The sequence below is a fragment of the Chelon labrosus genome (assembly GCF_963514085.1).
Source record: "Chelon labrosus genome assembly, chromosome: 16".
Taxonomy (NCBI): domain Eukaryota; kingdom Metazoa; phylum Chordata; class Actinopteri; order Mugiliformes; family Mugilidae; genus Chelon; species Chelon labrosus.
In genome coordinates, this window is record NC_140349.1 from 871,051 (window position 1) to 894,438 (window position 23,388).

The following is a 23,388-nucleotide window of genomic DNA, read 5'->3' on the forward strand; positions in this document are numbered from 1 at the left end:
TGTGTATATTAACCACCATGAGTGTTTTTTAAATTATGCTATCATACTATACAATTTTCTATCAATTTCTAAGTTGTTCTACATATTAATTAATCAAACATAAATATAGATGTTAACATTTAAATAAATCTAATAAATGTAGTGTTTACATGTGTGGAGCTGGAACTATTCATTCATTCATTCAATTCATTCAATCTTTATTTATTCTCGGAGGTTCATTGAGGGTAGTCCTCATTTTCAGTGAAGCCGAGATTACACAGTAACAATGGGATAACAATAGATATAGTATAATAATTGTGGAAAATAAAACAAAATAAAACAAATAATAAGATAACCTACATAACATTATAAAGGAGGAAGGAAGGGAAAAATAAAGATACAGAAAATATTAATAGTAAAATAATAAAATAATAAAATAATAATAATAATGAAATAACATTTACATAAAACAGGTACAGTTTGACATAGGAAGGTTTGTGATTACAGATCTGAATTGATTATAGGAAAGTAGAGAGTTCATTTTTATGTTACATTGGAGATTATTCCAGGAAGTAGGGGCACCATAACAAAAGGCCGACTTTCCCAACTCAGTGTGGATACGAGGAACCTTGAGCATCAAACAGTCATTTGATCTGGTCTGATAGGGACCAGAATTCCAAACAAGCATGTTTGAAATATAACCTGGTAATTTTCCAATAATACCTTTGTAAATAAACAGGTACCAATGATTAAGTCTCCTCTCAGTCAAAGATGACCAACCCACTTTACCATAGAGGACACAATGATGAGTGCTATAGCCATCACCAGTAATGAACCTCAGAGCAGAGTGGTAGACTGAGTCCAGGGCTTTAAGTGAGCAAGCAGTAGCATTTCTATAAATCACATCACCATAGTCTAGAACTGACATAAAAACTGCTTCAACAACATGTTTTCTACATTCCACAGGGAGGTTGGAGACATCTTGACTTTTCATTAACTGATTAATGAATTTATATATATTTATTGATTAGTTAATGAATTATATATGATTATATATAAGAAAGCGTTGACTAGTGTACCTAATGAACTGGCCAGTGGGTGGACGCGGCCTGTTTACATTTCTGTTGCTATACACCAAGTGGCCGCTGGGTGTCGCTGCCGCCGCAGAGAGACGCGGAGCAGCTGCCGTGGTGGAGGCGACTTGTTCCGGGATGAAGAAGAAGAAGAAAAACAAAGATGGCCGCCGCTAATGCTAGCTAGCTGCTGTTTGTCAGAAAATGTTGCGCTCTTGATCTTTTCTTCCATTTTCACTCTTCGAGCGAACCTCGGCCGCAACTTAAAGCCTCTCTGCCGACTTTGTAAAGCCTCGGGCGGGGAACAATCACCGGTGCGCGCTGTCGGAGTGACCGAGGAGGAGTTTTTCAGCGGGCGGTTTGTGTTTGTTTAGCGGGAGGGGGGTCGAGTCTGCTCCTGTCAGCTGTCCGTCACTTAACCGTCAGGTGAGTTTCGACTTTTATTTGCTGCTTTTTTAATCTTCTCCATCTTCCAGTCTACAAACAATAATCTGATCGTTAATATTTTTAATTCTTAAAAACTTCGCACGAGCAAAACTTTACAAACACTTCTCTCTAGTTCTGTTCCTACAGGAAGTTTAAAGGTTTAGTGTTAAATGATTAAATCTGTCATCAGCTGTGTGTCTGGTTGTGTTCAGGTCATGCTTTAGTTTGTTTCTGCTCAACTTTAATGATTAACATTTAAAATCATAACTAAGCTCTAGAAAGGTCAGCCCTTCCTCCTGCAGGACACAATCATTAATCACATCAGCAGCTGTTCACACAACATCCTAAAGTTTCTCTTTGTCTCGGTCCAGGGAGGATTGAAGGAGGCGGCGGTCGTCATGGCGACTCCTCTAAACATCCAGACTGCCAATAAGACCTGGGAGCTGAGTCTGTACGAGCTGCACAGGAGCCCCCAGGTAAACAGTCAGCTGATCTGAACCCAGAGATCCACAGCATGAATGAAATGAAACAATCAGCATCCACCTGTCTTCACACCTGGCAATAGAATGTGTCCCCAGCTCCTAAAGTCCTCCTCCTCAGATCAGCCCTGTTGAGTAGGTGGTCTTTAATGTGACCCAGGACTCATTGTGTGTTCACACTACCAAAGGAAGGAGGTCACATGTGTCCCAGACCACCTCCACATGTGGACTGACACCAGATCAGTGTTCACACCTGGACCTGTTTAACCTGGACTCTAGAGACCAGATCAGTGTTCACACCTGGACCTGTTTAACCTGGACTCTAGAGACCAGATCAGTGTTCACACCTGGACCTGTTTAACCTGGACTCTAGAGACCAGATCAGTGTTCACACCTGGACCTGTTTAACCTGGACACCAGAGACCAGATCAGTGTTCACACCTGGACCTGTTTAACCTGGACACCAGAGACCAGATCAGTGTTCACACCTGGACCTGTTTAACCTGGACACCAGAGACCAGATCAGTGTTCACACCTGGACCTGTTTAACCTGGACTCTAGAGACCAGATCAGTGTTCACACCTGGACCTGTTTAACCTGGACTCTAGAGACCAGATCAGTGTTCACACCTGGACCTGTTTAACCTGGACTCTAGAGACCAGATCAGTGTTCACACCTGGACTCTAGAGACCAGATCAGTGTTCACACCTGGACCTGTTTAACCTGGACTCTAGAGACCAGATCAGTGTTCACACCTGGACTCTAGAGACCAGATCAGTGTTCACACCTGGACCTGTTCAACCTGGACTCTAGAGACCAGATCAGTGTTCACACCTGGACCTGTTTAACCTGGACACTAGAGACCAGATCAGTGTTCACACCTGGACCTGTTTAACCTGGACTCTAGAGACCAGATCAGCGTTCACGCCTGGACCTGTTTAACCTGGACTCTAGAGACCAGATCAGTGTTCACGCCTGGACCTGTTTAACCTGGACTCTAGAGACCAGATCACTCAGGACAGATGTTAATGTGAGGTCTGGACAAGGTCTTTGTCTCTGGCTCTACTGATAGAGACACTGTAGAGTTGTCTCCTGTCAGCTAGCGTTGGTCCTGGTGTCTCAGAGTAAAATAACTGTTGAACGTTTGTGTGTCCGTGTCCAGGAGGCCATCATGGACGGAACGGAGGTGGCGGTGTCTCCACGCTCTCTGCACAGCGAGCTGATGTGTCCCATCTGTCTGGACATGCTGAAGAACACCATGACGACCAAAGAGTGTCTTCACCGCTTCTGCTCTGACTGCATCGTCACCGCGCTGCGATCCGGGTGAGCTCAGACCACATGTCCATCATGTGTCCATTTAGCTGGGACGTCCTGATCAAGTTATTTTTATTCCCGACCCAACTCCGCTCTTTTTACATCGAGTCTGGATCTGATCTTAAACCAGGTTCCTCCTCATGACATCTTTAAATGGTGTAAGCGCAGCTGTCTGTTTTAAAGCGGTGTCTTCTGTCTCCTCAGGAACAAGGAGTGTCCGACCTGCAGGAAGAAGCTGGTCTCCAGACGTTCGCTGCGCAGAGATTCAAACTTCGACGCTCTGATCTCTAAGATCTACCCGAGCCGCGACGAGTACGAGGCGCACCAGCGGCGAGTCCTCGAACGCCTCAACCGGCTGCACAACAAGGAGGCGCTGAGCTCCAGCATCGAGGAGGGGCTCCGCCAGCAGGCCCGCTACAGGTCCGAGAGGTGGGGGAGGAGCATCATCACAGATTCATTTAACCCTGTTCACACTCAGGTAACCTGGAGCGTCTGCCTCCTCCTACAGGAACCAGCGGGTGAAGAAGCCCACTCAGGAGAGCGACAACACCACCTTCAGTGGCGGCGAGGACAACGGGGACTCTCGCTCTCACCTGTCCCACGACTCCGCCCCCTCGCATGCAGCCCATCCTCGCGCTCAGACGCCGCCAGAGGCCGGTCCGAGCCGCAAGCGCCCCCGTGCTTCTGACGACGGCGGCGGCGGCTCGGGGCCCGAGGTGGACAGCGGGAGCCCGACGCCTCCTCCTCTGAGGCGCCACAGAGACGGGCCGGCCTCAGAGATTGAGCTGGTGTTCAGACCCCACCCACAGCTGGTCCACGCCCACGACTACAACCAGACCAGGTGAGGCTGTCGCTACCAGACACATGAAGACGAAGACGGTTAAAGGAAACACTCCCTGTCATTTTTCTTTTCCAGATACGTGAAGACGACGGCCAACGCCACCGTGGACCATCTGTCCAAATACTTGGCGCTGCGTATCGCTCTGGAGGACAGACGGACCGACGGAGACGCCGAGGACAAAGGGAGGGAGGAGGGAGGAGGAGAGGAGGAGGGGACGACGACTCTGAGCAACATCAGTGAGAAACAGTACACCATCTACATCATGACGAGAGGAGGACAGTTCTCTGTGAGTAGTCCAACTAGAGGTCAAGAGTATTTGACCCCAGATCTGATCCTAAATGTCCTAGAGTTTGTCTCCTGTAGCTTCCTAAAGTCTGTCCTTGTCTTCCTTGTCTTCTCCTAGAGTTGGTCTCCTGTAGCTTCCTAAAGTCTGTCCTTGTCTTCCTTGACTTCTCCTAGAGTTGGTCTCCTGTAGCTTCCTAAAGTCTGTCCTTGTCTTCTCCTAGAGTTGGTCTCCTGTAGCTCCCTAAAGTCTGTCCTTGTCTTCCTTGTCTTCTCCTAGAGTTGGTCTCCTGTAGCTTCCTAAAGTCTGTCCTTGTCTTCTCCTAGAGTTGGTCTCCTGTAGCTCCCTAAAGTCTGTCCTTGTCTTCCTTGTCTTCTCCTAGAGTTGGTCTCCTGTAGCTCCCTAAAGTCTGTCCTTGTCTTCCTTGTCTTCTCCTAGAGTTGGTCTCCTGTAGCTTCCTAAAGTCTGTCCTTGTCTTCTCCTAGAGTTGGTCTCCTGTGTCTTCCTAAAGTCTGTCCTTGTCTTCCTTGTCTTCTCCTAGAGTTGGTCTCCTGTGTCGTCCTAAAGTCTGTCCTTGTCTTCCTTGTCTTCCCCTAGAGTTGGTCTCCTGTGTCGTCCTAAAGTCTGTCCTTGTCTTCCTTGTCTTCTCCTAGAGTTGGTCTCCTGTGTCTTCCTAAAGTCTGTCCCTGTCTTCCTTGTCTTCTCCTAGAGTTGGTCTCCTGTAGCTTCCTAAAGTCTGTCCTTGTCTTCCTTGACTTCTCCTAGAGTTGGTCTCCTGTAGCTTCCTAAAGTCTGTCCTTGTCTTCTCCTAGAGTTGGTCTCCTGTAGCTCCCTAAAGTCTGTCCTTGTCTTCCTTGTCTTCTCCTAGAGTTGGTCTCCTGTAGCTTCCTAAAGTCTGTCCTTGTCTTCTCCTAGAGTTGGTCTCCTGTAGCTCCCTAAAGTCTGTCCTTGTCTTCCTTGTCTTCTCCTAGAGTTGGTCTCCTGTAGCTCCCTAAAGTCTGTCCTTGTCTTCCTTGTCTTCTCCTAGAGTTGGTCTCCTGTAGCTTCCTAAAGTCTGTCCTTGTCTTCTCCTAGAGTTGGTCTCCTGTGTCTTCCTAAAGTCTGTCCTTGTCTTCCTTGTCTTCTCCTAGAGTTGGTCTCCTGTGTCGTCCTAAAGTCTGTCCTTGTCTTCCTTGTCTTCCCCTAGAGTTGGTCTCCTGTGTCGTCCTAAAGTCTGTCCTTGTCTTCCTTGTCTTCTCCTAGAGTTGGTCTCCTGTGTCTTCCTAAAGTCTGTCCCTGTCTTCCTTGTCTTCTCCTAGAGTTGGTCTCCTGTAGCTTCCTAAAGTCTGTCCTTGTCTTCCTTGTCTTCTCCTAGAGTTGGTCTCCTGTGTCTTCCTAAAGTCTGTCCTCGTCTTCCTTGTCTTCTCCTAGAGTTGGTCTCCTGTAGCTTCCTAAAGTCTGTCCTTGTCTTCCTTGTCTTCCCCTAGAGTTGGTCTCCTGTGTCTTCCTAAAGTCTGTCCTCGTCTTCCTTGTCTTCTCCTAGAGTTGGTCTCCTGTGTCTTCCTAAAGTCTGTCCTCGTCTTCCTTGTCTTCTCCTAGAGTTGGTCTCCTGTAGCTTCCTAAAGTCTGTCCATGTCTTCCTTGTCTTCCCCTAGAGTTGGTCTCCTGTAGCTTCCTAAAGTCTGTCCTTGTCTTCCTTGTCTTCTCCTAGAGTTGGTCTCCTGTGTCTTCCTAAAGTCTGTCCTTGTCTTCCTTGTCTTCCCCTAGAGTTGGTCTCCTGTGTCGTCCTAAAGTCTGTCCTTGTCTTCCTTGTCTTCTCCTAGAGTTGGTCTCCTGTGTCTTCCTAAAGTCTGTCCCTGTCTTCCTTGTCTTCTCCTAGAGTTGGTCTCCTGTAGCTTCCTAAAGTCTGTCCTTGTCTTCCTTGTCTTCTCCTAGAGTTGGTCTCCTGTGTCTTCCTAAAGTCTGTCCTCGTCTTCCTTGTCTTCTCCTAGAGTTGGTCTCCTGTAGCTTCCTAAAGTCTGTCCTTGTCTTCTCCTAGAGTTGGTCTCCTGTGTCTTCCTAAAGTCTGTCCTTGTCTTCCTTGTCTTCTCCTAGAGTTGGTCTCCTGTAGCTTCCTAAAGTCTGTCCTTGTCTTCTCCTAGAGTTGGTCTCCTGTAGCTTCCTAAAGTCTGTCCTTGTCTTCTCCTAGAGTTGGTCTCCTGTAGCTTCCTAAAGTCTGTCCTTGTCTTCCTTGTCTTCTCCTAGAGTTGGTCTCCTGTGTCTTCCTAAAGTCTGTCCTTGTCTTCCTTGTCTTCTCCTAGAGTTGGTCTCCTGTGTCTTCCTAAAGTCTGTCCTTGTCTTCCTTGTCTTCTCCTAGAGTTGGTCTCCTGTGTCTTCCTAAAGTCTGTCCTTGTCTTCCTTGTCTTCTCCTAGAGTTGGTCTCCTGTAGCTTCCTAAAGTCTGTCCTTGTCTTCTCCTAGAGTTGGTCTCCTGTAGCTTCCTAAAGTCTGTCCTTGTCTTCCTTGTCTTCTCCTAGAGTTGGTCTCCTGTGTCTTCCTAAAGTCTGTCCTTGTCTTCCTTGTCTTCTCCTAGAGTTGGTCTCCTGTAGCTTCCTAAAGTCTGTCCTTGTCTTCCTTGTCTTCTCCTAGAGTTGGTCTCCTGTAGCTTCCTAAAGTCTGTCCATGTCTTCCTTGTCTTCCCCTAGAGTTGGTCTCATGTGTCTTCCTAAAGTCTGTCCTTGTCTTCCTTGTCTTCTCCTAGAGTTGGTCTCCTGTGTCTTCCTAAAGTCTGTCCTTGTCTTCCTTGTCTTCTCCTAGAGTTGGTCTCCTGTGTCTTCCTAAAGTCTGTCCTTGTCTTCCTTGTCTTCTCCTAGAGTTGGTCTCCTGTGTCTTCCTAAAGTCTGTCCTTGTCTTCCTTGTCTTCTCCTAGAGTTGGTCTCCTGTAGCTTCCTAAAGTCTGTCCTTGTCTTCCTTGTCTTCTCCTAGAGTTGGTCTCCTGTGTCTTCCTAAAGTCTGTCCTTGTCTTCCTTGTCTTCTCCTAGAGTTGGTCTCCTGTGTCTTCCTAAAGTCTGTCCTTGTCTTCCTTGTCTTCTCCTAGAGTGGACTGGATTCAGTCCAATAAATCTTTCAGTCAAAGTTAATGTAGTGTGGAGAGGGTAGCTGGTACCTTGTGTTCTCTACTCCAGAAATGTTCTGGTCATCCAACGCTGCCATAAACTCCCTAACCCTCTCTGGAAGATGTTTCTCCTTGACGCTGTCTCCAGGAAACTTTTCTCTTCTTTTAAACGTTCAGTGTTTGTTGTTGTTGTTTGGGTGCAGCCTTTGACTGAGTGGACTCAACAACCAGGGTTCTAGTGCTTCATCTCCTGGTTCTTCTTCTTCTGGGATTTTTGGCAGCTTTGATTCTAGCCAACAGCTAGCTTAAACAGAAGAGGTTTTTATGTTTCTATGGCAACTGTTACATATCCGATCATTTTAAAAACCAGTTTGTCCTTAAATCAAACTCTCCTGTGTTTAATCAGTGACATTTTAACGCTGTTTCTCCTCAGACGCTCAACGGTTCTCTGACTCTGGAGCTGGTCAACGAGAAGTTCTGGAAGGTCAGGAAGCCTCTGGAGCTTTACTACGCCCCGACCAAGGACCAGCCGCCCCCCCAGCCTCAACCCCAGCCCCAGCAGAAGTCTCCTGCCCCGCAGAGGGAGGCGTGAGGAGGAGCCTCCTCTTCCACATTATCCTTTGTGTTTCCTCTGTCTCTCATGTACTGGCGTTAAACTGGACTTTTTCCTGATTGCATCTTCGAGGACCTTTGGGATTCTCTTTTTGCTGCGGTCGCTGGACGTGGAGACGGAGACGTGGAATCCCTCACCACTTTGTTTCTTCTGCTGCAGCTTCAGCGTCCAAATTCATTTCAGAGCCACCACCTCTAAATCGGACTTTTATCGTTACATACTTAGTTTAGTTTGTAAATGCATTTCATTTTCTTTTTTTTGGCACAAATGACCAAATCAAAACGTTGAGTTACTGAAGAGATTTTAGACCAGTCGACATTTAGCTTCAAGTTGTTTTTCTATCTTCAGTTTGAGACGAGATGTTGATCATTTGATCCGTTTTAAATGAGTTTCCTCTTAACAATATTTATTTTTATAATCCAGATTTAACCGGCTTCAGTTAACTCCAGACTTAAGGAGGCGTAAGTCAGAGCAGGTGAGACGAGTCACTGGTTTCTGATCAGAGACTTTAATGTTTGAATCTATTTATGAAATCTGTCTTTAATTTATCTCTTGACGACTGAAGCTCTTTGCTGCTTTTCAGCTCTAAATATAAATTAACTCCACGCTTCATTTAACACGTTATCCCCCAACGCAGCAACAGCTGATGAAGGACCAGACGTCTGAGCACGTTCAGGAGCAATAGATTTAAAAATGAGACGACCGCTTTAGTTTATTGTCTTAACAATCGTGTGCAGTTCCATTCAAACTAAACGACGTCAGTTTGTTCCTCTTTAAGCCATAAACCTTCGTTACGTCTCAACTCTTCGCTCCACTTTCGTTCTGAAGCACTTTATATCTCCTGCAGCCGTACTTCCTCTCACTGTACCTCAGTTTTTATGCCACGTTTGTATATTAATGCAACCTTTCCTTTCTTCTGCGATCCTACAATAAACTATTGAACACACCGAGTGGGAGACTTGTACCGACTAATTATTTGTGACCAACCAGAGCATTAATAATAAAACACTGAAGTCCATCTAGAGTCTAGTTTGTGTCTTTCACCAGGCGTCTTGGAGAGTAAATCTCTAGACACAGGAACCCAGAGTCTGGATATGAAGTGAAGCAGGACAGGCAGCGAGGTGGTTTTTATCTGTGGTGTTTTATTGAAACAAAGGGAAGCGGGGCAGTTTACTTCTTCTTGGACACACCGACAGTGCGACCACGACGGCCGGTGGTCTTGGTGTGCTGACCACGCACACGCAGACTGCAGAGAGAAAAGACACAGAAGAAGAAATCAGGACAGGCACGTAAACATTAAAAAGAATCAGCTGTTCTCTCGTTCTGTTCACGTCCACGTCAGATTCATTTTAAATTAAATGTTGATGTAAAAACGCTGCAGAACCAACGCTTCACTGCAGCAGAGCACAAATAGTTTAACACTTCAGTGCAGAGCCAGAGGATGACATCTAAAACGTAACTGCTGTGGAAAAACATTTCTAAAAGAAATCTCCACAATCAAAAGGACCACCACCTGGAATTAGTCTTAAATCATTGTGTTTTCACAAACATCTGCCTCAGTGCAGACACAGTCCAACGCTGTGGACGGAAGTCAAACAGCTTTCATTCAAGTTTTCTTCCAGGACAGACTCAGTGTTTACACCCAGAGCTGAAGCAGATGCCTCAAATCGTCACTAATTAACAGAAAGCCAGCAGCTTCTGGTAACGAGAGGCTGAACGGAGGTTTGTCGCCGTCACTGGATCAGATCTCTTACCCCCAGAAGTGCCTGAGACCACGGTGAGCCCTGATCTTCTTCAGCCTCTCCAGATCTTCTCTCAGCTTGTTGTCCAGACCGTTGGCGAGGACCTGAAACCACACGGCGAGCAGATGTTACCGAGCGCGTTCTGCTTCGTGATCGTGTCCAACGAGAGTCAGAAGTTTCCGCTCGTCACCTACCTGGCTGTATTTGCCGTCCTTGACGTCCTTCTGCCTGTTGAGGAACCAGTCTGGGATTTTGTACTGGCGAGGATTCTGCATGATGGTCACCACCCGCTCAACCTGAACACCAAGAAGCTCCGGTTCATTCACAGGAACCTAAACAGCCTGCTGCTTTATTAGCTAAACACGAGACAACGTTTCCTGCTTTAAAGAAGCTGGAAGGTTTGAGAAGGGATTTGCCCTTTTTCCTTTTCGCCACCAACAAAATAGAAACAAGGAAAACGTCTTAAAGCTGAAGATCAACTCTAACAACACAAGCAGCGGCGGCCGACGTGGAGCCGTGAGCAGGTTCTCCTCACCTCCTCCTCCGTCAGCTCTCCTGCCCTCTTGCTGAGGTCGATGTCGGCCTTCCTCAGGACGACATGGGCGTAACGTCTGCCGACACCCTGAGACCAGACACCACACAGAGCTTTAGATGAAGAACCATTCGTCAGAGAGAGAGAGAACATCTTCAGTGTTTCAGAGACGAGCTCACCTTGATGGCAGTGATGGCGAAGGCGATCTTCCTCCTACCATCGATGTTCGTGTTGAGAACACGAAGAATGTGCTGGAACTTCTCAGGGATGACCAGAGACTGAAAACAACATCAGAGGTGAGTCTGACACTGAGCACGAAATAAAATTAAACAACTCTGAGAGAATAAAAGACAGAGCTGGAGGCTGCAGGTTGGAGATGAAGCTGCTTCGTCTTAGATTGACTAGATTAAACTAATGCAGAAACAGTGTGCAGACTCAGATATGAAGACATAGTCTAGGTCTGTGATCCAAACTCTGAGGTGTTTAAAGTCTGGCACCTTCCACAAACAGTTTTGGCTCCAGTTAGCAGAGCTAGGCTAAGCTAGCAGACATTAGCTGCTCCAGAACCGCCAAAAAGACCAAGACCAACGGAGAACGTAACTGCACCTCAGCAGGACTCTAACTGATCAAGTACCGGGGGATCCACACCGGAGCAGCGGCTACATTCAGCCTCCTAGCCCGGTGACACCGACATGCTACAGCCATAGCATTAGCACAGAGGCTAAAGCTAGTTAGCTTTCACAGGTATTAACCTACTTTTACTAATGTTTTTAATTTAACCCTGCAGTCCAGATGAAGTTCTGCTTTAAACATAGAAACACTAAAGACAGAGACGTTTTAATGACTAAAAAAAGTACAAATTAAACTGAACGATCCTCGCTAGCCAGCTACGATCAGTGTGAACAGCTCAGCATTGACAGCAAGTTACATTAATATATCAAAATCCACCGGACACACACCGACAATTTAACATCAGCCCGCTCACATGAGTTTTGTTAAACTTATATTATGTTTGAATGTGTTAATAAGGCGACATTAACGCAGGATGATTGCAGATTTTAAAACTATTTCGGGTTGGTAAAAACGAACTCACCATCTTGGAAGTAGGTTCCGTGCGAAGAGGAAGTGGCAACGGTCTCGCGAGAGTTTGACTCCAACCGTGAGCGGAAGTTGGTCCACCACTTTTAAATTGTCCGACTAGAATTTTAACAGCTATTTAAGGAAAAATATGTAAAAAATAAAAAGTAAAAATACACAGATATACTAACATAGTCACACACGATAAATATGAGTTGCTTTTATTTAAGTTTACCTTTCTCACACAACTTATATTGTTTTAACGCATTGTTCCGTCTATTAAAGTCTTCTATTGTCTGCGGAGGACGAGGGGAACCTTTGATTTGTGGGACTTTTTCTGACGTTAGCATAAATTCGCCGCAATGGCGGAGGGAGCGTCCGCAGCTGTCGGAGCTGGTCCCGATGTAAACACAGCTGGGAAGCAGACAGACATCGCCATGGCGTATTTACAGGACGAGGTGTGACATTTCATTAATTCTGTTTTTACATCTGATGCTAAAAGACATGAACGTGTTTGTGTGCTCTGCTGTTGCTGTTATCTCTGATCAAACTGAACAAACACTAATGAACTAACGCATCAGGTTTAACTAACCAGGTGTAACGAGCTGAAATATAAAACAGGACGTGTTTGTTGATTCAGTATTTCAGTATTGTCCCTTTTTGACTCGTGCTGTTGATGCTGCTAGAAGCTAATTTTGATGTTAGCATCCTGTCAGTGAGTTTCTGTTGTCAACAGAACAAGACGTCGAGGTTTAACCTTCAGTCATCAGTTTAATTTACTTCCCTCTTGATTTATCAACGGCCAAAATGTTCACCTGCAAAAAATGAACCCTCTCAAAAATGAGTTATTTTCCTTAAAACTGATGTTAAGAGCCTGCGCGTATTTATTTATTAAAAAAATTTTTTAAACCGGTCTTGGAGACAAGATGATCTAAAATATTGACATGGATGCTTTATTAGTTTTCCTGTAGCATCAGATATAAAGTAAAGCTCAATAACACAAAACCTAATGAAATAAGATTTTATGTTTAGGCCCTATAATAGGGAAATGGCTGATTATAATGTTGAACACTAAGAATGACAAAGTTGACCATATTTTCTCATAAATTAAACTCTAATATTTCAGAATGATTGATTTATATTGTGTTGTGTCTGAGAGATTAAACATGTGGTTATAATGGGAGTCAATGGGACATTTAGTTGTAAAGTTTAAATCCGATGCTGAATAAAAACTAATGATGCATTCAAGTCAGTAGTTTAGATCATCTTGTTCATATCTGAGACCAACATTAGTTTTATGGAAAATAAGTATTTTCTTTTTCATAAAAAACGACAGTTAAACTAATCAAGCTGACATTTAAAGGGTTAAAATCCTTAAAATGATTGAATGTCTGTTAGTTTTGTAAAGTGCTGAGGTGGTTTAAGAGATTTATGCAGAAAAACACAGAAAATATAAATGTGTTAAGTTTTTATAGCAGTATTTTGACTCAAGAGTGAAGTAAATTAACCATGTGTCTGACGGTTACAGCGCTTTAAATACCTGCATCAAAATCTCAAACTCAAGAAGCAGGAGTCCAGGAAATGTTTTTCATTCGACTGTGGAGCGACACAAAGCATGAGTCTGTTATAAACGTTAAAGGTTTATTTGTTCTGTCATCAACAAACTGATTAAACGACTAACTGATGGAGCTTTAATGTGAACTGTCAGACTGACACGTGTTCCTAATATTGTGTCGTTATAGTCAGTGAATGAGACCGTGTGTCTTGATCTATTGATGTTTATTTCCCAGAAGACTGATGGAGACATCGCTAACCTGAACCTGGGAGAACTGGACCTCACCACCGATGAGTTTATCTTGGATGAAGTGGACAGTAAGGAGACGGTTCATCACTCACATGAGACAAACTGCTTCAATATGTTATGGCTCAAAATACACTAGAGATTAAACTAAAGAATATAGAAATAGAAGAATAAACATGTTTATAACGGTGGGTAGAAGAATTTGTAGATGTGGACTTGACAGTGATGTTCAAGTGTGCTACAGATGCCTTTAGTGCATGTGTTGGTGGGTCAGTGAGTCTCTGGAGCAGGAGGAGGGTTCAGAGTCCAGCTAGAATAAACGTGTCCTCACAGTGAAGCTGCTGGAGACCATGGTCAGGGTTTAACTTGGCATTAAATGTCTCCTGTTTGTCCTCCTGCAGTTCATATTCAGGCCAACCTGGAAGACGATCTCGTGAAGGAGGCGCTGAAAACGGTGAGAACACTCACAGACCTACTGGTTTCCTCCAGTTCAGCCTCCATTCTTTGCTTGTAGCTGCTTCTTCTTCTTCTTCTTCTTCTTCTCTGCAGCAGTCTCATTCTCCTCCTGTCTCTTTTCAGGGCGTCGACCTCCGTCAGTACTCTAAGCAGGTGGAGGCGGAGCTGCAGAGGATCGAGCAGGCCTCCATCAAAGACTGTATCCTTCACCGTGTCTTCACCAGCTGAGTAGATATGGATGAATATTTTTAATTTGACATGAATCTGACAAACGCACTAAAGATTCAGGTTGAGTTTTCCTGACCGCTGGTCCTCCAGACATTAAGGAGAGTCAGAACATCGCTCTACTGCACAACCAGATCACCGCCTGTGACTCCATACTGGAGGTAACGTATCCCACAATGCACTGCAGCGTTCATCAGAGCCTTTCTTTAAGCAGGACCTGTTTTACCTGAAGGACGTGGCCAAGATGGCTGCTTAACACAGCTGCTTAGAACGGCTGCCATCCACCCTCATCAAAACATTTGAGACTAAAAGGATAAAAAGTGGAAACGTCTGAGAGGTGACCATGTTAGCATGGATTTAAATTCTGCAGCGCTGACTCAGCTTTCACAGATCAACACTGACTCCAGAGACGTTGGATCATTATGAGGCTGAAATAAAACTTCAGCTCTGTTTTGAGAATTCATCCATCCTGATCTGATGACTTACATTTACTCCTCCTCCTCAGACGGCACGTTAAAATGAAAATGAATTATTTGTTTAACACTTTTCAAATCATCAAGACAAAGTTCTTCACAGCAGAAAGAAAATGTTGTAAATGTAGAACAAGCTCAAGTCTGCTCTTTTTGTACAGAAACTTAGTTCAAACATTCTTCTCAGAATCAGATGATAGATCTGTATTTCCCTTCAGTTTTACATCTGTTTAAACTCTGAGCTCAGAACGATGCAGAGTCATGCTCCTCAGTCTGCTGGACGTCCTCACTGCAGGACACTTTCTGTCTTTGTGATTTAATTCTGTCCCTGGTTTCTCTCAGCGCATGGAGGGCATGCTGAGCGGCTTCCAGAGCGACCTGTCCTCCATCAGCAGTGAGATCCAGACGCTGCAGCAGCAGTCGGTCAGCATGAACGTCCGGCTGAAGAACCGCCAGGCCGTCCGCAGCCACCTGAGCCAGCTGGTGGACGAGCTGGTGGTGCCCGGGGCCATGATCTCGTGAGTCTGACGGCAGCTTCATCCTTCAGCCTCTCAGATGATGAAGCAGAGTAGGAGCTAGAGTTCAGGAGGTTTGAAGACACAGACACAGTTTATTATTAGTGTCCTGCTCTTTATGAGGCAAATAAAATCCTCCAGCCAATCCATGAGATATGAACTGATGTAAATGATTCTAAAACAGAAGGATTAGTTGATAGAGGACGTATTCAAAGCGTCGTGGTGTAGAAGAAAGGAAGCATTGACGTCGTCGTGTCCTTGCTCTCTCAGCACCATCCTGGACAGTCCCGTGACGGAGCAGGAGTTTCTGGAGCAGCTGCACGAACTCAACTCCAAGATCAACTTCGCCAAAGAGCTGAGCTTCAGAGAGACGCTGGCCTGCTCCGACATCCAGGACATCGTGGACCGCCTCAAACTCAAGGTGACGCACACGGACACACACAGCTCTTATTCTCAGGCTTTTAGCAAGAAAAAAGAATAAAGTTTGATCCTAAAACATCATCTAAGAGGCTGTGAGTTTAATTAAACATGTAGGAATAATATCATCCACCTGTAACTAATGTGACAAAAGTCTCTTCATGATTATCCAGTGGTTTATTCATATTTCCCTAATGAACAGATGAACATTTTGAACTTTATTCAGTTTCACTGTTTATATCAGACTTTAGATAAATGAAGTTCTTTAGCTGTTCCATTATCACTATTTATTTTTTACAGATTTATTAATTTATTATTGTTATTAGTTGTTTTCTTCTTCTGTGCAGATGGACGTGGTGAAAATCTGGTTCTGATGTTTAACATGAACTTTGATTTTTATTGTTCTTATTTGATGTTTCCTTCTTTATCTGCTGAGCTACTGTCTGCCAGCCTGTTGGATGAATAAAGGATGAGCTTCATCTTCATCTTGAACAGACTCAGATGTTCATGTTTGTTCCTCCTCCTCCTCCTCCTCCTCCTCCTCAGGCGGTGTCAAAGATCCGAGAGTTCATTCTGCAGAAGATCTACTCGTTCAGGAAACCCATGACCAACTACCAGATCCCTCAGAACACTCTGCTGAAATACAGGTGCTGCTCTACTCCAGCCTTACCTGTCCTCAGTCCAGACTGTTTAAATGACCGCCGTCCTTCTGTCCTTCTGTCCTTCTGTCCTTCTGTCCTGACAGGTTCTTCTACCAGTTCCTTCTGGCCAACGAGAGGACGGTCGCCAAGGAGATCAGAGACGAGTACGTGGACACCATGAGCAAGATCTACTACAGCTACTTCAAGTCGTACAGCGGCCGGCTGCTCAAGGTTCAGGTCAGTCTGGGGTCAGTCTCAGTCTGGGTCTCAGTCTCAGTCTGGGTCTCAGTCTGGGTCTCAGTCTCAGTCTGGGGTCAGTCTGGGGTCAGTCTGGGGTCAGTCTGGGTCTGGGTCAGTCTGGGGTCAGTCTGGGGTCAGTCTGGGGTCAGTCTGGGTCTCAGTCTGGGTCAGTCTGGGTCTCAGTCTGGGTCAGTCTGGGTCTGGGTCAGTCTGGGGTCTGTGTTTTCTTGGTTAGTTTTAAAGGAACTGATCCCATGACCTTCTGTCCTGCTGCAGTACGAGGAGGTGGCAGATAAAGACGACCTGATGGGAGTCGAGGACACGGCCAAGAAAGATATCCTTTAAAGTCTGAAACCATGGCAACGCCAGGAGACAGGTTTGATAGATGGATGTGACTCATCACGTAAAGAGATGTGACTCAGGGAAGGAAGGAAAGAAAGGAGGGAAGGGAAGAGGAGGAAAGAAGGAATGTAGGAAAGAAAGGAAGGAATGTTGGAAGGAGAATGGCAAAAAGAGGAAGGATAGGAAGGAGGAAGGTAGAAAGGATATAATGAAGGAAGGTAGGTGGGAAGGAAGGATAGAAAGAGAAGATGTTAGGAGGAGGGAAGGAAGAGAGAAAGGAAGGAGGGATGAACTCCTCCTCCTCTCAGACCTGTTGACATTAAACCAGGTGTGACTCTTCAGGTGTCATCATCATCATCATCAGGCTCCGCCTCCTTGACTCCCAGCCTCAGGTTTCTTCTCCAAACCGTCTCTGAAGAGCAGGAACACCATCTTCACCCTGGGTCAGAGGGGGGCCATCCTGAGTCCTGCTGAGCTGGAGGGGCCCATCCTGGTCCCTCACACGGCTCAGAGGGGAGACAGCAGGGTGAGGTCCCGCCGCCCGTCTCACCAGGACCACATTGAAATATAATAACTGGTCCTGGCTGATCCTGTCCTGGGATGGATACGGAGACTCTAATGTCTGAAACTTAAATAATTCCTGTTAAAGATTAGAAGAAACTCAATGAGCTGATGAAATGTGACAGATTAGTTTCTAGAGCTGCTCGTCATCGTAGGAAAAGATGGAAAGAAAGGGAGGAAGATGGAAAGGAAAGAGGGAAGGTGGGGGGAAAAGTAAGGAGGGAAGGGATGAGGGAAGGAGGGATATGAAGGACGCAGAGTAAGAAGGTGGGGAAAAGGATGAAACACTGGAAGGAAGGATGGGAAGACTGAGGAAAGTGGGAAGGAAGGGGGAAAGGATGGAATGTAGGAAGAGATGAGGAAAGAGAAGGAGAAGGAAAGGAAGAGAGGAAGGTGGAAGAAAAATTGGAACATGGAAGGAGGGAGGGAAGGAAAATGTAAAGCTTGTCTTTCTCCTCAGTCCAGTTTGTGTGATGAACAGATCAGCGTCTCAGAGTTTAACCGTGGGTGGTTGTCTGTCCTCCAGTATCCCTATGAGACGCTGTTCCGCAGCCAACACTACGCTCTGCTGGACAACGGCTGCAGAGAATACCTCTTCCTGTCCGACTTCTTCATGGTGGCGGGAAACTCGGCCCTGGACCTCTTCAACAGCATCATGGGGAAGACCCTCGGCATGATCCTGGTACGCCTCCTGGCTTTAGTCTCGGGGTTAAAAAGTCTTGAGTGTCGTAGACCTCGCTGCGTCCTAGCCTCTCGTTTGTGTCTCTCCCTGCAGAAGAGCATGTCCACCTACGTGTCCGACTGCTACGACAGCATCGCCGTCTTCCTGTGCATCCACATCATCCTGAGGTTCAGAGCCATCACGGCCAAGAGGACCATCCCTGCTCTGGACAAGTCAGTGTCTCAGTCAAACAGAAACCTCCACATCAGACTTTATAGACTCCTCCTCCTCCTCCTCCTCCTCCTCCTCCTGCATTTCATTTTCAGCGTCTCTTCTGAAGCTGGGTAGAGATGTTCCAGTAAAACCAAACATTAGCAGAGACTCATTTATTTCTTATCTCATACACTAACAGAGCTTCATGTTCCTGATAACATTCAGTGGTTCCTCAGGCTTTGACTTTCATGATGTCTCCTGAGTGAGGACCATAGACTGTATAGAGATGGACAACCAAACCAAGTAGAGCTCCCTCTGGTGTCTGGCTGCAGTATAGGTCATAAGCTCCGCCCCCTCCATGTTAGTGGGCGGGACTTGGGTCAAATTAAAACACTAAAATACACGTCAAATTATTTTTTTCAAAGATTGTTTCAGTCATTTGAGGTAGTTAATATAATGTTGATGAATGTTCAAGTATCAGTTTTTTGGATAAGTTCAGTTTTAGTTATTTGATGCTATAGAAACAGGATGTGACATCATGGAGACTGCAAGTTGCCATGCCAACTGCTGTTGTAATAAATAATTAAATCACTAAGTCCAGTGTTTAATCCATCATGTCCTTGTAACAGGTGGAGGTAGAGCAGAGCGTAGTATTAATTAAACTAAAACATGAGTGAGTCTGGAGGAAGTGTGGGCGGGGCATCAATATCACGGCTCCACGTGGCTCCGCCCTCAGACCGTACTGATCAGACTCTGGATCCAAACTCACAAGATGGCTCCGCCCGTATCCCCGGGAACATAGAGTCAGTTTCACCAATGAGAGGAAGAGGAGACGTGGTGTCCATGTTTATATACAGACTATGCTCTGTAGCAGATAAGCAGAGACTGAATATTAAAAGCTGAATACAGCCTCAGCAGATTTCCCCTGAACAAATTATGAGCAGAAGATGTTTGAGAAGCATTTTATGAGACGGATGAAAGGACTAGTCCAGGTGGTGAATGCTAGAACCTTAAAAATACCACAACCTGAGACAGGACAGGAGACATGTCCTGAAACAGGACGATGAAGTGTAGATCCAGATGTTTGTCGTTTCCTGACCTCCTCATGTGTCCAGGTACTGGGAGGCCGTGCTGGAGCTGCTGTGGCCGAGGTTTGAACTGATCCTGGAGATGAACATTCACAGCATCAGAAACACAGACCCTCAGAAGCTGGGAGTCCTGGACACCAGGCCGCACTACGTACGTCTCCACAGACACTCAGGTGACATTATTAAATCATCACAGCAGCAGCAGCTCATGCTCATCAGAACTCGGTTTGATTCCAGATCACCCGTCGATACGCCGAGTTCTCGTCGGCCATCGTCAGCATCAACCAGACGTTCCCCAACGAGAGAACCCACGCTCTGCTGGGACAGCTGCAGGTAACACACACTCCTCTTTATGTCTCTGTGAGGACCCTGACTGTAAAACCAACCTGGACCAGAACCATGGACAGCTGGTTGTTGACTAGGAGACACGATTCACGGTTTCTACGTTATTATTGTTTTATTTTTAGGTTGAGGTTGAAAACTTTGTTCTGAAGATGGCGGCAGAGTTTCCCTCCAGAAGAGACCAGCTGATCTTCCTCATCAACAACTACGACATGATGCTCAGTGTCCTCATGGTGGGTGGTCCATTCTCTGGTTGGTTGATTGTCTCTCTTTGTGGTTGATTGTCTCTGGTTGACATTCTCTGGTTGTCTCTCTGGTCTGATCAGGAGAGGGCGGCTGACGACAGTAAAGAGGTGGAAGGTTTCCAGCAGTTGCTGTTGGCCAGGACTCAGGTACAGAAGAATTAAAAAAATAAAATAAAATCTATGGGATTTTATTTATGTATTTATTCTAACATCATCTTCTTGTTATTTCAAAATTTTATTTTTTTATTTTTTTTATTTATTTTACACATTTTTTAAAATATTTTTGTGACAGTTTTATTTGACTTTTTAAAAAAATATATATTTTTGGATATATAATATTTTTTTCTAAATTTGTTAATAAATATTCATTATATGTATTATATTAAATATTTGTGTGTAGATTAAATTATTATTAACATTAAATTAATCCCGGTGTCTCTTTAAAATTAAACTGTGAATAAAATAGATTTGTAGTCATTTTAGTCAGATTTAACCGCCGGCTGCGTCTCCGTCCTCCAGGAGTTCATCGAGGAGATTCTGTCTCCGCCGTTCGGAGGGATGATCGCCTTCGTGAAGGAGGCCGAGGCTCTGATGGAGAAAGGGCAGCTGGAGCGACTGAAGAATGAAGAAGGTGATGAAAGTGGAGTTATTTATTTACTTATCGCGTGCTGAAGCTAAATACTGACGCTTCAGGTTATTGAAGCATGTACAGACAAGTTGTAATGTAGTCTGTTAGTTCATTTATTTATTTATCTTTTAAATCATTTCTTATAAAGTTGACCTCGGGTCAGTGCAGCCTCCAGGAAATAGCCTCATCCTCACCTCAGTGTTTATAAAAGACTCTGGTAGATTTGAGTTGATTTACTGTTTCAGGTCCTCCAGATATTTAACTGCAGCTTCATGTAGTTTACAGATACATGAAGTATTTAGCTCCAGTAGAAAGATCACGGCCAGTAACAGCAGCTCTGGGTTCATCTTTTAATTCCTCTTTGTTCTTCACTACAAACTGTCCTGGTTCACTTTCTGTCTCTCAGCGTCCTCAGTTTAGTTTCTCCTCCGTCTGACTCGTGTTCAACACTTCAGCTTCACAGTCACAGTCTTTCACACAGGAAACAACGGCTCAAACACAATGACAGTGTGATTTACAGTTTATATATATGTGTGTGTGTGTGTGTTTGTGTGGTGTGTGTGTGTGTGTGTGTGTGCAGCTCGCATCACTCAGCTGGTTCGGGGCTTTTCTGCTACGTGGAAGCAGTCGGTGGAGTCGATGAGTCAGGACGTCATGAGGTCTTTCACCAACTTCAAGAACGGAACCAGCATCATTCAGGTGAGACGGACGATGACGTGAGAATCAGCAGAGGAATGGATCAGACTAAGCTGGTTAAAGTGGACGGGCTGTCTGCTACACTATAAAATAAATGAGAGTTGATTTGATTCTTAATTTAAAAGGCTAAAGCTAAGGAATGTCCCTTTGGTCCATTAATAAATGAAACCAGGAGACCCAGTGGTTATTAGATGTTTAGAGGAGCAGAGTCCTGTCCTGAGATGAGACTGAAGTGACCTCATGTCCTCCCGTCCTGTCCCTGCAGGGCGCCCTGACCCAGCTCATCCAGTACTACCACGGCTTCCACAAGGTCCTGAACCAGCCCACCTTCCGCAGCCTGGCCGTCCGCTCGGAGCTCATCAACCTGCACCACCTCATGGTGGAGGTCAAGAAGCACAAGCCCAACTTCTAAGGACCTCTACCCAGGAGGAACCAAACAGTCCTCCACGTCTGTACACATCTACGACCAGACTGAGAAGATTCTCTGGTTTCTCTCTGAAAACTAAACAACCAGTCATGTTCTGACTTTCATTCCTGAAACACTGAAGAGACTTTTATTTTGTCTTTGCTGTTTGAAGCGAGACCGTGTGACTTTTAATTCCAGCTGTTTGTTTGTGAGATAATGTTCAACGTCTTCTTAAAATAAAAATGTGTTTCCGTGTTTTGTTTCTGACGTCGCTCTGTGGAGAATATTACCTGAACATTTATCTTCAACTAACCAGAGCTCGTATGCCTTCATGTTCCTAGAATCCTCTCAGAGAGCTCCTAACTTAGGCTAAACGTTCCTAGCTAGGAGTCTTAGCTTAGGAGTGATTCTAGAACATTCTCAGAGAACTCTGATCGTAGTGAGGAGGTGTGGTTGACCCCGTTGTGATTGGTTGATCCTAAAAGCTAAATAAAAATACACTGTTGGTGATAACAGGTGATAATTAAACTCAGGCCACTACCACAGTATTCACATGCTGATAGTTCTATTTATCTGCTTCCATTCATTCACCATGCTGGTCATGTTTCATCATCTGGTATTAACGAGGGTAAAATGTCTCAGCTTTCATCAGTTTCTGTGATTGTTAACCCAACTGGACAGAGGAACTGTGTTTTCTTCTGGATCAACTGGTCAATGAGAATAAAAGTGTTCTGAGACGTAGATTTGGCTCCAGTGTCACACTACAAGACAAGAAGCAGACATGAGGAAATACAACAGATAAATGACTCCTTTCTGCTTCAGAAACTCCTAAACCTCCTAAAAGTCCTCCTCTCTGCTCTGAACACATCTCACCTTAGGAGCTCTCTGAAGATTCTTTAGGAATACCTTTTACCTTCACCAGGATCTACTCTGAACTCTTCTTGATCGCGCCATAAAAAGCCTCAAAGACAGACACCACCAGTGCCATCTAGTGGCCATCTGTAATTATAGCAGCTATGAACGTTACAGTGAGTGTTAAGCAGCTGTGTCTTCATGCTGAGAATCATTGTAAACCCTTTGAATGTGTTGCTCTGTTACTACTTGAACCATGGTTCAGGCTGATGACAGGTTTTTGCTGTGAAGAGAGATCACAGCTGTTTGAACATGAGAGTCTTGGAGGTACGACTGAAGGTCTCTGAGAAGTTCTTATGCAGCGCTGTGAGGGAACATGGAGCATTTAGTGTCTCCTTATAAAGACATGACTTGAATCAGTGTTTCACTGTGACGTATGACGCCTCAAACATCATCACCTGGATGTGATATAACACTCCTCTAGTCGTCAGGATGGCCGCTGTCTCACAATGATAATTATCTTTCCAATGAAAAACATTAAATCAGATGCCAAAGCTTTCCTCACTGTATTGCATTTGTCGCATTCGAGCTTTGTGCAACAATTAACTGCAACTTAACTGTTTTTATTACAAATAATTTTGACGCTGCATTTTTAGCTGTTGTTTTAAATAACTGTGTGTGTTTGTTCATGGCCTGTAGGACCTGAAGGTGCGTGAACAGGTGTCAAACGTCCCGTCTCTAGTGTTACGTTGATTTATGTGAACCAACAATTAACAGTGGAAATAAGACATAGACTGTGTTTGCTTCTTTTTATTTCTATATGTTATAATTTAAACTGTGTATGGGGCGGCACAGTGGTGTGGTGGTCAGCACTGATGCCTCACAACCAGAAGGTTTTGGGTTCTAATCCATGTCGACTGTCTCAGTAACATCCACACCAATGGATGCCAGGTCCAAAGGTTTCCCATCAGAACATTGAACTGTCACAAGATGTTATTCACTTCTCCTATCAGTGGTCATAATGTGAAATGATGTGGGGACCAAGTGTTAAACACATGAAGACACAGAGAGCTGAGACAGCAGCTGAAACCTTTCAGTAATTAGAAGCAGTCCTGCCCCTCGTCAGCGTATCAGCTGGTAACAACAGCTCTCAAGACC

At 45.0% G+C, this 23,388-nt stretch overlaps 3 protein-coding genes across 5 annotated transcripts; 2 read left to right on the forward strand and 1 right to left on the reverse strand.

The window, feature by feature from the left end:
* The first annotated feature begins 1,225 nt into the window (after positions 1–1,225).
* On the forward strand, positions 1,226–9,026 carry LOC311501720 (E3 ubiquitin-protein ligase RING2-A-like). 2 transcript variants are annotated; one of them, XM_084563698.1, is made up of 7 exons: positions 1,226–1,478; positions 1,850–1,954; positions 3,120–3,280; positions 3,476–3,700; positions 3,780–4,112; positions 4,188–4,398; positions 7,901–9,026. In XM_084563698.1, the coding sequence occupies exons 2-7, from the start codon at positions 1,877–1,879 to the stop codon at positions 8,057–8,059; spliced, it is 1,167 nt and encodes a 388-aa protein (XP_084419824.1). In that variant the 5' UTR covers positions 1,226–1,478; positions 1,850–1,876; the 3' UTR covers positions 8,060–9,026. The 2 variants fall into 2 exon arrangements, with proteins under 2 accessions (XP_084419824.1, XP_084419825.1); XM_084563699.1 differs by having other exon boundaries at positions 3,476–3,691.
* Positions 9,027–9,202: 176 nt separating this feature from the next.
* rps18 (ribosomal protein S18) lies at positions 9,203–11,506 on the reverse strand. Its single transcript, XM_084563718.1, has 6 exons — positions 11,448–11,506; positions 10,534–10,632; positions 10,358–10,444; positions 10,017–10,118; positions 9,835–9,926; positions 9,203–9,326 (listed from the first exon to the last, which is right to left on the reverse strand). Exons 1-6 carry the CDS (start codon positions 11,448–11,450, stop codon positions 9,251–9,253), a joined length of 459 nt encoding a protein of 152 aa, XP_084419844.1. The 5' UTR covers positions 11,451–11,506; the 3' UTR covers positions 9,203–9,250.
* Positions 11,507–11,625: 119 nt separating this feature from the next.
* Positions 11,626–21,633, forward strand: vps52 (VPS52 subunit of GARP complex). 2 transcript variants are annotated; one of them, XM_084563668.1, is made up of 20 exons: positions 11,626–11,889; positions 13,222–13,303; positions 13,634–13,686; positions 13,812–13,887; positions 14,007–14,074; positions 14,726–14,901; positions 15,169–15,319; positions 15,862–15,962; positions 16,061–16,193; positions 16,473–16,528; positions 16,929–17,064; positions 17,626–17,781; positions 17,875–17,993; positions 19,089–19,212; positions 19,299–19,394; positions 19,529–19,636; positions 19,730–19,795; positions 20,168–20,279; positions 20,857–20,975; positions 21,238–21,633. In XM_084563668.1, exons 1-20 carry the CDS (start codon positions 11,794–11,796, stop codon positions 21,382–21,384), a joined length of 2,175 nt encoding a protein of 724 aa, XP_084419794.1. In that variant the 5' UTR covers positions 11,626–11,793; the 3' UTR covers positions 21,385–21,633. The 2 variants fall into 2 exon arrangements, with proteins under 2 accessions (XP_084419794.1, XP_084419795.1); XM_084563669.1 differs by having other exon boundaries at positions 11,769–11,889; positions 13,225–13,303.
* Positions 21,634–23,388: the final 1,755 nt, after the last annotated feature.